The sequence below is a fragment of the Salvia splendens genome, chromosome 22, assembly GCF_004379255.2.
Source record: "Salvia splendens isolate huo1 chromosome 22, SspV2, whole genome shotgun sequence".
NCBI classification, from domain to species: Eukaryota; Viridiplantae; Streptophyta; class Magnoliopsida; order Lamiales; family Lamiaceae; genus Salvia; species Salvia splendens.
This window is the reverse complement of record NC_056053.1, coordinates 23881827-23896213: the sequence shown is the minus strand read 5'-3', so window position 1 is coordinate 23896213 and position 14387 is coordinate 23881827. Positions and strand designations below refer to the sequence as shown.

General features: G+C 36.5%; 1 protein-coding gene across 1 annotated transcript; it reads left to right on the top strand.

Moving 5' to 3' along the window:
- The first annotated feature begins 6511 nt into the window (after positions 1–6511).
- Positions 6512–12992, top strand: LOC121786041 (valine--tRNA ligase, mitochondrial 1-like). The gene is made up of 20 exons (XM_042184554.1): positions 6512–6641; positions 7185–7247; positions 7356–7522; positions 7601–7673; positions 7808–7873; positions 7953–8036; positions 8133–8210; positions 8318–8401; positions 8487–8566; positions 8927–8984; positions 9071–9373; positions 9467–9637; positions 9876–10075; positions 10226–10628; positions 10886–11137; positions 11215–11715; positions 11855–11961; positions 12202–12301; positions 12389–12531; positions 12614–12992. Exons 1-20 carry the CDS (start codon positions 6582–6584, stop codon positions 12768–12770), a joined length of 3150 nt encoding a protein of 1049 aa, XP_042040488.1. The 5' UTR covers positions 6512–6581; the 3' UTR covers positions 12771–12992.
- Positions 12993–14387: the final 1395 nt, after the last annotated feature.

The following is a 14387-nucleotide window of genomic DNA, read 5'->3' as shown; positions in this document are numbered from 1 at the left end:
ACACTATTTACAATATTTATACTAATTACACAGCCCACGAATGTAGACTCAATCCCGATCCTCACGCTTCTTCCTCCTTTGATACACTATCAAGGGCTTTCCCTGGTTGTCACCCTTTCGCTTCATATCAATTAACAAAACCACCGTGTGCTCCAGGGACAGTCTGCCCACTGAGGCTCGAAGAAGGTGGAGGGCGAGAATAATTATTCGGCACCATGTGGAAATTTCCACCAGCAGGCTGGAGCAGAAAAGGATCACGAGATGGACCAGGAGCCTGTTGTTGAAGGCCTGGAAATTCAGCAGGGGCAATCGATGATGAGTTTATTCGTGCCCAAGGAGCAGCAGGAGTCCACTGGGGAGGAAAGGTTCCGCCATTCATACTTATGTTCTGCCCAGGATGAGTTGGATGAACAAGAGAATTGCTATCAGAAGCAACGGCCCTTCCTACAATCGTCACAAGAAGTGAGCATAAGGCGATATATAAAATTAAAAAAGCTGTTGGAAACTATTATCGGGTATCATCAGTTTATTCTTGCTTATACAGAAACCTAACATCTCGTCACTAATTTTATGAGTTGTTTTTCACTTATAAAATCCATCATAGTATATGGCTTTGACTTCTCTACCCTTCATGTTCCTGCTGAAGGAAATACTATTTCATTGTAAAACAGAATGGGCAGCAATAATAAACAAAATCTCATCGTTGCCTATGGACCTCTAGATATGCAATGATTTTATTTTGCATACCCTGACTGTTGTAATTATAAGCAAGGATCTTGTGCAAACAGTTCCTATTATGAGGAAAATCAGTCACCAAAAGAAATTACCCTAGCCATTTCTGTTACAAAGGAAGTAATGAAAACGAGAAAATCCCATGCAAGTGAAATATTAGAATCTTTTACCCATAAGCAAGAAGGATTGCTCAGTGTGATCCCGCCCCTGATGACCCTCAGTATCGAGAATTTGGGGTGCGTTGAACATGTTTCTGTGCACCATAGCTTATGGACCTGTCGATGAATATACTTTTTTCAGTAGATGAAAACCTGCACAAGCACGCATTTTCATCATTAACAAGATCTTGTTCCCACTGACCAAAAAAAAGAGGTTAAGCAGAATAGAATAAAGTGCAGTTATATGGGCTAATAATTATACAGTAACAAGAAAGCTTTTGACCACTACCTAAAAGTGCTTGTATCTTAGGAAAAACTGGCATATATCAAACACATCACGTTGAGCACAGGAACTAAATAGGGTACAGAAAGGGAAGCATTTGAAAGTTATTAGCAAAGTACAATGAAAACATCCCAAACAGACCTCGGTAACAGTATCTGTTTCCATCCACACAAAAGAAAGTAAATTATGGGTACGTACATACAAATTGTGTTTGAGAAAGCTTTACAAACAAAACAGTAAAATGTAAAGAACGAAAAATGTAATTTTTCGGTTCATGATCCAAGATAGATTACATGAATGTCATCTAATCAAGGACCATGTGTAATAAGTTAATAAGAAACTAATTTCAAATTTTCAAAGAGATACTAAGGATATCTCGATACATGAGACTGCAAGATTTGTCTTTCACTATCAAGTCGTAGTGAGCTAAAGCAAAACAGGGATAATCAGCAGTTGTGCTACTGATGTATATGACCAGCTCTCTATCTAAGAACTAAAACAGTGATACTGATGTGCTACAGAATAAATCCCACGAACTGAACATGGTTAATAGGCATAGTCCTCAAACTTACCCTTGTTCAACCCACCTTATCTAATTTTCAGCCACCACATGAGTAAGATGATAAGATCATAACCAATAACTTCCAAATTGGCATAAGCATCAGTAGATCATACAGAAACATTACAAATATTATAGTCGGTACGCATCTGAAATTCAAGGAAACCATGCTGCTGTGAGATAAGCAGCAATATGGGGACGTCATTGAATAGCTAGTATCCAATCACTATAAGTCTTGACGTCAATGTAAGAGAAGATGACACTGATTCCTAACTCTTTCTCGACCAAGGATATGATCAGCACATCGAAAACTGCAAGCCAACTTAGTATGTACAACAATTCCAGCTACTCCTCATCACTAAAGGTAGGAGATTGCTATACATTCTAAATGCCGTAAAAGAGCTTTAGAACATCTAGCATTCCAGTGGGACATTTATGATATTTTGTGCCTTCAAGAAATGAAAATAATACTGGTTGTCATAAAAAAATTTAGCACTCAAAACGCCAACTAGTAATATTCAATGATTATTGGAAGTATACAATACAACTCAGTGGGTGAACAATGGAGCCTCACTCTCAAAACCAGGAAATACTGTCCCTACATTCGACTTTCGAGTGTTTCTTGCCCAACTCATAGGCTGATGCATTAAATACTGCCACTGCAGCAGGTAAATCTAATAATCTTTGGAGGGAACACCATAAATCAAAATGACATCTGTTCATCAATGATCCAAATGGACCATAAAAGTGCCTGCAATAGCATTCATAGTTCAGATTTCTATGTTAAAGAGGCTAAGCACTAAGCAGCTACCCACTAGTATGTGATATATGTGCCTAGGAAATATGTGCTATTTCTATTTTATCTCTTTTAACATGTTATGGATGATTTTGCCGCATAAAATGGAAAAAACTAATATCGTTCATTGTCCACATATGGACAAAACCTTGTCGGCACAGCATAAGTGTAGAGCAACTGATGCAAGATGAGAAAGTTAGTTATCAAAGAAATATGTGTGTGGGTGTATGACTCAGTAAAATAGAGATAGAGAGAGTGATGGAGAGTCATGTAACCTGTATATAGTTCTCTCTTCATAAGCCGTGCCCATTCATGTTAATTTTTACTTTTTAGAAAAGAAGATGAGCAAATTTTATATGGTGGGTCGTCGCCAGAAACAGGCAGAAGCAACAGGAGTGCCCTAAGTTTGAACTATTAGGCTTGATATACAGATTCTTACAAAATATCTTCGATTAACTTATGCAAACAGCAACCGCCCCTGCACTTTGAAAACATCTAAAACTATTTGCTATGGAGATTATCCAAAGTAGAAGGAGAAATCATTTTGAAGTTTTAAACAAATTAATCATCAAAAAAACATTTTCAAAATCAAGATACGATCTCAGAAGAAGACAGGAAATATCAATACGAATAGTCCATGCATTGAATTACTTATAATAATGTGATAACAAAAAGTAGTAGCAGTAGTAGATGTCAACAAAAAAGTAATACTAGTATAATTTCTCATACTCAGAAATATGATTCATATTAAATCAAATAAATATCTTTAAATTACTGCAGTTAATCTGTGCCATTCAACAAGAAATTTAACAAACAATAGTAGTATTACTGACACAATAATTTTAAACCAACAACCTCTATGTCCATTATACATTGGATGACATAAGTTTGCTCGGCGTCAAGTGTGTGGTAACCACCGCACAGTCTGAATATTTTGGTCATTATGACATTATATAATTAAGTTTGCACAATAACCACTTTGTTAACCCTTCCTAGTTCCTACTATACTTCCATTTTCCCAATTTCCAGCATAATGTTATAGATAAGCTACTGGGAGAGATATTTTCATTTACGCATAAGTTGAGAAATTTTTTATTCACTTCCGTATTAAACTAAAGCAATTTCTCAACCAAGACTCAATGCGTTTTGTGTAAAGATGAAACTATTTACTATGAGAAACCACATAAAAATGAAATGCCCTTTTAAGCCCAATTATCTGACCGAAGAAAATATACATTACCTAAGGATATAGATCACCGAACCTCGTTTTGAAAAACATACTCTGCCTAGAAGGAACTGAACTTAGTTAGAAACTAAACAGAGAGCAGCAGAATGAAAAACAGGCAATGTTTTTTCTCCAACAACTAGGATCTTTCCCTTTAAAATCAATCAAAATCCTCAAATATATTATAAACACAAAAAAGTAAAACAACGGCATCCTGATTCCAAATCACACAGAACAAAATCTAAAACCCAACTGTTCAAAAATTATGCACGATCCAAATAATCCATACCTTAACTCGATCAAATTTAACGACAGAGTTACTGCAATTATTACTGGAAAATTAGTGATCAAATTACCACCACCACAACAAAATCATAAGTATAAATGAACAAGTTGAGAAGCCAGAAAAATTAAAACAAAGCCAACTATGACTAAAAAAGGACTTAAATGCTAACACGCAAAGAAGGGAATCCCACCGAATTAAGACGGCGATCATCAGAACAACATCATGAATTAAAAAGGAAACGGAAAAAAAAGCTCGTGAGAGAATTTTTTCAGTTAACGAATGATCAAGCAACAGTTATACATTAAAACGAAGCAAAATAATAAAAAACGAAAAAAAAGAAAGTAAGGTGATGATTGAATTCGATTGCCGGAAAAGGGGAATAGAAAATAGAAACCTGTGTTGTTCGGTGATCGGACGCTTCCAATGAATGATCGGCGGCGGATTGCGTGTATGGTAAAGGAGAGAGATGAATGAGACGAATTGAAGAGAAACGGTGAAGAATTGTATAAAATATTCACGTTTCTCTGCGTTTACGCATTACCTGCAAAACTTGATATTGTAATTTTGTGGAAAGGATTTTGATTATATTTGCTGATTATCAATTTGTAACCAGTGCTATAATTATACCTTTTTGTAAAAGGAGAGGATTTTGGTGATATTTATTGATGATAACCAATATAATTGTACCCTTGTGTAAAGGGTGACAATATATACAATACAAATTGAAATATATAGGGTTTTCGATTTGTAAGATTGTATCTCCATATTTTAAATTATGAGATAATTAGTTATAGTTAATCTCATTCCATTAAAATAATTTCACAACTCAATCATAGATTATATCTTGATATTTTATTTAAGGAACCTAACATGACCATATTGTCTAGTAATAAGTTGTGCTTATACTACCTCCGTCCATTAATTATTTGAGTTGGTTTGCCTCGGCTCGGATTTTAGCAAATATAATGGATAGTTGGTTGAAAAAATTAGTGGCATATGAAGTCCATTACCAAAAAAAATAAAAATAAGAATACCAATTAATCGTTAATGAGCAAACAAAAAAAATAGTAGGATTATAATATCTTTGATGCATAATATACTATATGATTAAAAAATGAAAGGACGAGGCTGAGTTTAAAAATTAACGATCTAGTATTAAAATTCCCGTATTTTGAAAACACATGGTTATTTTTAACAGTGTTTCAGACTTTATATTTTAGAAAATAGAGATTTTTAAAACATGAATATCATTTTTAGTTCATTTAGTTTATTTATAAAAATTGGATTTTAAAGATACCGATATCATTTTTATATTTACTATATGTATATTTTTTTCATTTTAGATTTTATTTCTTTTAATCTCTCACTAAATGTCCCTCTTTAGGTTCTTAAAACTCATTCGTATATAAATTTGCCACACTCCCTACACCTGGTTTTGCCCCTGTTCACAAAGGTTTTATAACCCATCTTAGGCCATGAAAACATACCCAGAATGAGGTCGAGATGGACTCCAAAAAAACTGTAAAATAGATACGCATGTAAAGCATAACCAGACACTAAAGTATGATCGCGCGCCATCCAAGTCCATCTTGCATCATTCTCTTGTCAATTTAGCATGAGCTAGGCCAACTATATAGAAGACGCATGCCCAACTCATGCACCTCTTGCATAACATTGACAAAAATATCAAAATTATAGTAAAGATTATTTATAAAAATTCCAGAAATAACCAGAATTTTGACTAAACTTGATAATTTCTCCTCAACCTTGCCTAACAAAAATACATCCAACAGACATGAAATGGGCCAAATTTATCCATTGCTTTTGGGCTTTATTGGCCCAACCTACAAACTTGGGATAATAAATTTATTTCCCATGAAAAAAATGTAAGTACTTACTAAATAAATCAAATATTTTACGCTCATTGTATGTACCATATAATTAGTACTTGGAAAATATGTGAAATATTATGACCGGTTAAGATATTGGGCATCTAAATAGACACAAATTATCTATATTAAAATATTATTATTTTACAATCAAAATTAAACTACAAGAATATTTGGTCACCCGAATTTAAAACATTTCAAAAGGTAATATTATTATATGAACACCTCCGCAATGAAAGAGGGTTAATTAACTTAGTCGTTTACTCCATAAAATCATAAAATTTGATAAGTCTTGTAAATTCTCAATTAGCATTTTACTATTTTTATATATTTAATCTTATAGTTGAAAACGAAGGAAAAAACTTAAATACTAATAATATTTGGTATGACGAGTGAAAATATGGAGTATAAAATTCTACTTCCAGTTCGATATATTTTATTTTTCTAAAAGACGTTAAAATAGGGAACTATGTTGGCCAATATTCCTATATATTTATAACCTTTAAATTTTGTTTTCACTCAACAGTAAAAAACCAATTTAAATAGAAGTAAAATTTAAAACCGTTTGACATCATCATTTCCACACACTCAAAACCCTACGCTCACTGCACTCTTTCTGCCGCCTGCCGCGAGCTTCAATCTTCTCTCTGGTCATGGAGTCGCGGGAGCTGACGCCGGAGGAACTGGAGAAAAAGATGAAGAAAGAGGAGAAGGTGAGAGCATCACGTGTTTTCCGATTGATTGGGGAATTTGAGATGGAATTAGGAATGCTTGCATCTGCAATTAAATTGGTGGTTTTGATATGTCGATTTCTGAATTGCTTAAGTGCAGATGCTTTTGAAATATGAAACTAGTTCTTCTAGGCTGATAATTTCAAATATAATTTTCGAGCTCTGACCAATCCGATTGATTACAAATTTGAGATGGAATTAGGAATGCTTGTATTTGCAATTGAATTGCTGATTTCGATATGTCTATTTTTGAGCTGCTGAAGTGATTTGCGAGCTCTGATCATGGTTTTGTTTTGGTGCATGTTTTCCGATTGATTTCAAATTTGAGATGGAAACAGGAATGCTTGTATTTGAATGTTTTGGCTGTACCAGCCTTATCAGATTTCGTTGTCTATTCTTTCCTATACTCCATAACATCAGTTTAGAATATAGGTGCTTTTGTTTGCCTACTGCTCTCAGACTACCTGCTCCTTTTGTTTCTAGTTTAACTAACTGTTAATGTCAATTTACGTATTGTGAGTGTAGGCTAGAGAAAAGGAGTTAAAGAAACTTAAAGCTGCTCAAAAAGCAGCTGCGGCGAAGCTTCAGGTTCTAATTCACTTCATTCTGCCCCAAACCAGTATAATTATGTTACTTGACCAGATACGATTGTTAGATATATTCATGGTTTGAGTGTTTGGTTTCTGGAAAATTTAGGCACAACAACCTGCTGCTGCTTCCAAGTCAGAGATGAAGAAAAATGCAAAAAAAGAAGCACAGAAGGTAAATCCCCTGGAAGTTGATCCAGAGACACCTCTTGGTGAAAAGAAAAGGCTCGCTGCAGAAATGGCACAAAATTACAACCCCAACACCGTAGAAAAATCGTATGCTATCGGTTATTGATCTAGTGTTGTTACTATATGTGAGTCTTCCTTCTCATCATTGCTAAAATTTCTTACTAGGTGGTATGAATGGTGGGAAAAGTCAAACTTCTTTCAGGCAGACCCCAAAAGCTCCAAACCACCTTTTGTCATCGTAAGTTTCTGCACATCCTTATATCACCGGTTTTTAGCATGTTGGGTGGTAACATATTTTCAAAATTCAAATAAACTGTTCATGGTGGATAGTACTTCAACTGTTCTATTAATACACATTTAATCCTAATGCAGGTGCTCCCACCTCCTAACGTTACTGGGGCCCTTCACATTGGCCACGCCCTTACTACTGCAATTGAGGTTTTCAACTGGCAATTGATTAATTATCATTTTATTAATTTATTTGAAATGTTTGATTTCTAATCACATTTTCCTCTAGGACACTATTATTCGCTGGAAGAGGATGTCTGGTTACAATACGTTGTGGGTGCCGGGTATGGATCATGCTGGAATAGCTACTCAGGTTGTTCATTTGGATATATTTTAGCTTTTAATATGTCCGTGGCCTTCTTTGTCATAACAGTAAACTTGCTTAGCCAATCACCGATTTCAATGTCAGGTTGTTGTGGAAAAGAAAATTATGAGGGAACAGAAATTGACAAGGCATCAAGTTGGTCGTGAGAGATTTGTGGATGAAGTAAGCTTTTTAATATATTCTCATTTTATGCAGTTTTGGTAATTTGCAGCATCCTCTAACCACTTCTATATCATTTATGCTCTTTTACTTGTTAAATGTGGTAATAGGTCTGGAAATGGAAGAATGAGTATGGAGGCACAATTTTAAAGCAACTCCGGCGCTTGGGTGCATCTCTTGATTGGTCACGTGAGGTGATAATTTGGATCATCATTGTATATTTGATTAGGCAGAGATTTAAAGTGGAGCTAATATCAATCTTGTGCTTGTTCTGAATAGTGCTTTACCATGGATGAGAAGAGATCAAGGGCTGTGACTGAGGCTTTTGTAAGACTTCACAAGCAAGGTCTTATATATAGGTATACTCAGGCTTAAAGGCACTGCTTCAATTTTCTTGTGATATGAGCTAATTACTTTGCTTGTGTTATCAGGAAGCCTAATTTGAGGTGCTTTGTAAGCATCTATATCCTCATTTTGAGGTTTCAGTATTATTGTTTATAATGGATGACTCATTCTCAATCTTTTAAATCATGCACTTGCATTTGATGACTCTGCAATTAGTAATTAGTCAAATTTGCTGCATTTCATCCTTGAACTACTATATATTCATCAAGAGTTTTATATTGTTCTTTGGTGTTTCTATGTTGTTGTTCATTTTTCTGGTATATGGTGGTTTGTTGGTTCCTTTTTTAAGGTTTCTCATCTAATTCTCTTTTTAGGGATATTCGTCTGGTGAATTGGGACTGCGTCTTGAGAACAGCAATATCCGATATTGAGGTCATACAGAGTTCCTACACTTCATCATTTGTTATGTACAGACAAAATTGTGCTGTAATTTTACACAAGTTCTTTGGTACTCTTAGGTAGACTATATAGATATCAAAGAGAGAACACCACTGCGTGTTCCTGGGTATGAAACTCCTGTCGAGTTTGGGGTGCTAACATCATTTGCTTATCCTCTGGAAGGGGATTTGGGTGAGATCGTTGTTGCAACGACTCGAGTGGAAACAATGCTCGGTGATACTGCAATTGCTATACACCCAGATGATCCAAGATACAAGCATCTTCATGGGAAATTTGCTGTTCATCCTTTCAATGGAAGGAAGCTAAAAATAGTTTGTGATAGTGTGTTAGTTGATATGAAATTTGGGACTGGTGCTGTTAAGGTAAGCAGAACATTTGCTGCTCATAATACTTCTTTTCTAAGCACTATTTTTCAGTTCATAGTCAGCTAAGTACTTGAACATGATATTTTGCAGATAACTCCAGCCCATGATCCTAATGATTTTGACGTTGGCAAGCGACATGATCTCAATTTCATCAATATCTTCACAGATGATGGAAAAATAAATACCAACGGTGGTGAACAATTTGCAGGAATGCCACGTTTTAAGGCACGCGAGGCTGTGACCCAAGCTTTAAAAGAAAAGGTACTTTTACACTTTACTTTTATTAAGCATTACTTGTTGTAGTTGTCCTTATTGAAGTGCAGTTACCTACAAATTGTGATTTGGGCGAAAGGTGTTCACTATATCCATAATAAGCCAGTTTTAGGACCATTTACGAACTCTGTTACTGGCAAAGTTCTTGTAGTTCTTCTTTTAGGCATGAATATATTGACATTGTCTATTTCACGTATGTTGATTGTTGGCTCTATTTGCAATTAAGGGACTTTATAGAGGTGATAAAAATAATGAGATGCGCCTTGGCATTTGTTCAAGAAGCAATGATGTCGTGGAACCCCTCATAAAGCCCCAGTGGTATGTGAACTGCAAAGGCATGGCAGAAGATGGTCTGAATGCTGTCGTTGATGATAAAAATCCAAAGTTGGGAATCGTACCCAAACAATATGTTGCTGAATGGCAGAGGTATTTCTGAGTAATGATAATAGTCTTTGTAGCCTGAAGTTTTCTCACCTATCATTTACATTTGATATATTTCCTCCCTGCTTTGTGCTGCACTTTTGATTAATAACATTTGTCCAAAATTAGGTTCTAATGATATCCTGTATTCTACAGATGGCTTGAAAATATCCGTGATTGGTGTATTTCAAGGCAGCTTTGGTGGGGCCATCGTATCCCCGCATGGTATGTGGTGTTGGAAGATGATCAGTTCAAGGAGCTTGGTGCATACGATAATAGGTGGGTTGTCGGCAGGACCGAGGAAGAAGCTCAGGAGGAGGCTAGCAGATTGTTTGCTGGGAAGAAGTTCCAGCTTCTCCAAGATTCAGATGTCTTGGATACCTGGTTTTCTTCTGGTTTATTTCCATTATCTGTATTGGGGTGGCCAGATGACACTGAGGATCTCAAAGCTTTTTATCCAACAAGCGTGCTTGAAACCGGGCATGATATTCTTTTCTTCTGGGTGGCACGTATGGTGATGATGGGTATGAAGCTAGGGGGTGATGTGCCATTTACTAAGGTATGTAGCATTCTTATTTTCCTGCGTATGTGAATTTTAAAATTAATATTTTGCATACCTTGCTATGGTTGGTTGTTTGTGCCAGTTTAAACCTCTAGGAGGTGATGTACCATTTAAAAAGAATTTTACTAGTATTCCTGCTTCTGAGTTACTTTGCAATAAAATTATGTTGCAATCTGTGTTGTATACTTTATATGTGAAAGAGGTTGATCCCATTGCTAAAATGCAAATTATTCAAATTCTTTACCTGTATTTAGGTTTACTTGCACCCAATGGTGCGCGATGCGCATGGTCGCAAGATGTCAAAGTCGCTGGGAAATGTTATCGATCCCCTAGAAGTCATTCAAGGCGTAACCCTTGAAAATCTTCATAAAAGGCTAGAAGAAGGAAACTTGGATCCCAATGAACTTAAAACCGCAAAAGAGGGGCAAAAGAAAGATTTTCCTGATGGAATTAAAGAGTGCGGTGCTGATGCTCTGCGCTTTGCTCTTGTTTCTTATACGGCTCAGGTGAATACTTATCTTTTACTTTATCCGAACTTGCTTTTCTTTCTTCAAAGTCTTATCTTGATGTTCTGTTCTTTCAGTCGGACAAAATAAATCTAGACATTCAGAGAGTTGTTGGATATCGGGAGTGGTGCAATAAGCTGTGGAATGCAATTAGGTTTGCTATGACTAAACTTGGGGATGACTATACCCCTCCAATAGAGATTGATCCAGCTTCCATGCCTTTTAGCTGCAAATGGATACTGTCTGTATTGAACAAAGCTATTTCAAAAACAGTTGAATCGTTGGAATCTTATGAGTTTTCTGATGCCGCCACGGCTGTGTACTCGTGGTGGAAGTATCAGTTGTGCGATGTGTTTATTGAAGTAATTAAGCCATATTTTACTGGCAACGATCCTGCATTTGCATCAGCGAGAAGATCTGCACAGGATACCTTATGGCTTTGTCTAGATTATGGGTTACGATTACTTCATCCTTTCATGCCATTTGTCACAGAAGAACTGTGGCAGCGTCTTCCTTCTAAGATAGATTCTGTCAGGAAAGAGTCCATCGTGATTTCTGAATATCCATCTGTTGTTAAGGTAACATTCATACACTCTTCACCAGACTGTTGTTTTTTAGCACTTAGGATGTGCTAAATGCTTATTCTTGTCAATATTTATGAAATAGTAACACATTTCTCAATAGTGAAACCCTTGAAATGTCATCTCTTTTTTGCAGAGTTGGACTAATGATGATGTAGAGGCGGAGATGGATATGATCGAGTCTGTGGTTAAATCACTAAGGTCTCTTAAATCACAGTTGCCGCCAAATGAGAGGCTTCAACGGTAAGTTGGAATTTCTCTCTATGTAAAACATAAAAGAAGGCATAATGTGATTTACCACCATACATCTGGATGTACCGAAGTTTTTGTATAGTTTTCAACATACCGTTGTTTGAAATTTTGACGAAGAATGCACCTTGAAGTCGATTTCATTGAACTTCAATTTTCAGTTTTCCCTGCTGGGCTGCTCTATCTAATCAATATATTTAATTATGTATCCTTAACAACGGCATACTTTTTCAGGCGAGCAGCTATTGTTCGTTGCCGCACAAATGATGCATGTGAGATCATCAAGGGGCATGATCTGGAGATCGCTACGCTTGCCCAACTATCATCTCTGACTGTATGCAAATTATTCCGTCTGACCGCGTTATCTTTCTATTTCCTTTTACTTTACCTAAGCTTGGACTTTAAATTGTACTAATTTTAGGTGTTGAGTGAGAACGACGACGTTCCAGTCGGTTGCTTGGTGGACGTGGTCAATGAATCTCTTTCAGTCTTCCTCAAACAAGGAGCCATCAATGTCGAAGTTGAACTTGAAAAGCTGAAGAAGAAAATGGAGGAGACGCAAAAGTAAGAAGCTTCCCAAACCCATATGCTTTCTTCTTCTTTGATCAAGTTAAAACCGGAGCTAATGAACTTGGATCCCTTGCAGGCAATACGACACCTTGAAGAAGAAGACGAGTGCTTCTGGCTACCAAGAGAAGGTCCCTGTCCGTATCCGCGAGGATAATGAGGAGAAACTGGCAAAGTTGCTGCAAGAAATCCTGTCGCTCAAGGAAACGAGCGATCATCTGGAACGGGAATCCTAAGAGTATTTCGATCTTTAGGTTTTCAGCTCTTAGCAAAAATGTTGATGAACACAAGTTCTACCTTGCACTAGATCATCATCTTCTTTATTATGTCATGGTTGATTTTCACACTTTACTGTGCAACAATATTGCTGTGTTTTGGCCACATACTAGTTGGAAACAGGGCCTTTTTCAATATTGTATTTCTAAAGCAAATTTTGATTTTATTTTGTTTCATTTTAATTAGAATTCTTGTACATTATTATGTTGGGGCTTTTTTTTCCAGGAGATATAAAAAAAATAGGAAAAAAGTAATTGAAATAATATTCCTTCTCTTAAGATTGATAGTCACTCCTACTATGTTTTTACATATTGGTTGTCCATATCATCATTATTTAATTTCTAGTTTATCTAATTAGATGGATATTAATATCTTTTATTAATATTTTAATTTTGCATTAGAAAATAAGAAATTACGGGTCAAATTTTTTGTAACTTTTTTCATTTAAATACTTTTCTGAATATACTATACAATAAAGAGTGGTCTATTTATTTTTCTGAAGATACTATAATTAAAGAGTGACGAATGTTAATAGTATAAAAAATTGGATTAAATTTACGATTCTAGCTCAAGATTAAAGTAAACTAGATACAATATCAATATGTATAGAATAGTCTAAAGTGAAAAGGTGTAGTAAAATCATAAAGTTTTGATCAAATTTTAGATTATCTTAGTTGTTTGAATGATAAATCACATAATCTCTAAAAATATTTAATTCTTATAATAACTTTTTTTTAGGTAAATTTGATGATAAATTAATACACACATATTAATGAGACCTAGTTTTTTTTAAAAACATCATGATTCATCTCTAACATTTTGAAAGATGTGAGATAATTAAAATTTGATAAAAAAATTAACCCCAGTGAAAAACCATTGTTAGGCCATCCGCAATGGGCGGACGATGGCACGCCCGATGGCGCGCATCGTCCGCACCATTCATCGTCCGCCCTCACTGTGGGTGTGTGGCATAGGCCGCGGACGATAGTCGCGGCCTATGCTTCGGGCGCGACTTAAACGCGGACGATGACCATCGTCCGCTCCATTGCGGACGTCGCGGACGATGGCCATCGTCCGCGACATCGTCCGCCCCATTGTGAAGGCCGCGGACGATGGCACGCGGACGATGGCACTCGGTTTCGTTTTTTAATATAAATCTCGTTTCTCATTCAGTTGTGCATACGAACATATCGACTATCTCTCAACATATTCTCTCTCAACATCCAACGAAAATGAATCCCGACGAAGACACCAATAGTTCTAGTTCGTCTGATTCCGGTCCTTCGATTGACGAAGCATTAGATGCAGCCGTTGAAGAGGCCATGGCGGCATGCTATTCGCAAATGCAGCGCGAGAAGGCGGCGGCTGCAGCGGCGGCGGCGCGGTAGGATGTAGAGCGGGCATTTGGGGTGCTCCAATCACGGTGGGCAATTGTGAAAGGGCCGGCTCGTTTCTGGTATAAGGAAGTCATCGCCGATGTCATATATGCGTGCATAATCATGCACAACATGATAGTCGAGAGCGAAGGCGGAAGCATCACCGATTGGAATGACGACGACCGTGCATCTAGCTCTGCC

Coding starts and splice junctions, on each gene's coding strand:
- LOC121786041 (XM_042184554.1), top strand. CDS start 6,582: ATGGAGTCGCGGGAGCTGACGCCGGAGGAACTGGAGAAAAAGATGAAG. Junction 7,674..7,807: donor CCAAACCACCTTTTGTCATC/GTAAGTTTCTGC, acceptor ATCCTAATGCAG/GTGCTCCCACCTCCTAACGT. Junction 8,567..8,926: donor AAGCAAGGTCTTATATATAG/GTATACTCAGGC, acceptor TTCTCTTTTTAG/GGATATTCGTCTGGTGAATT.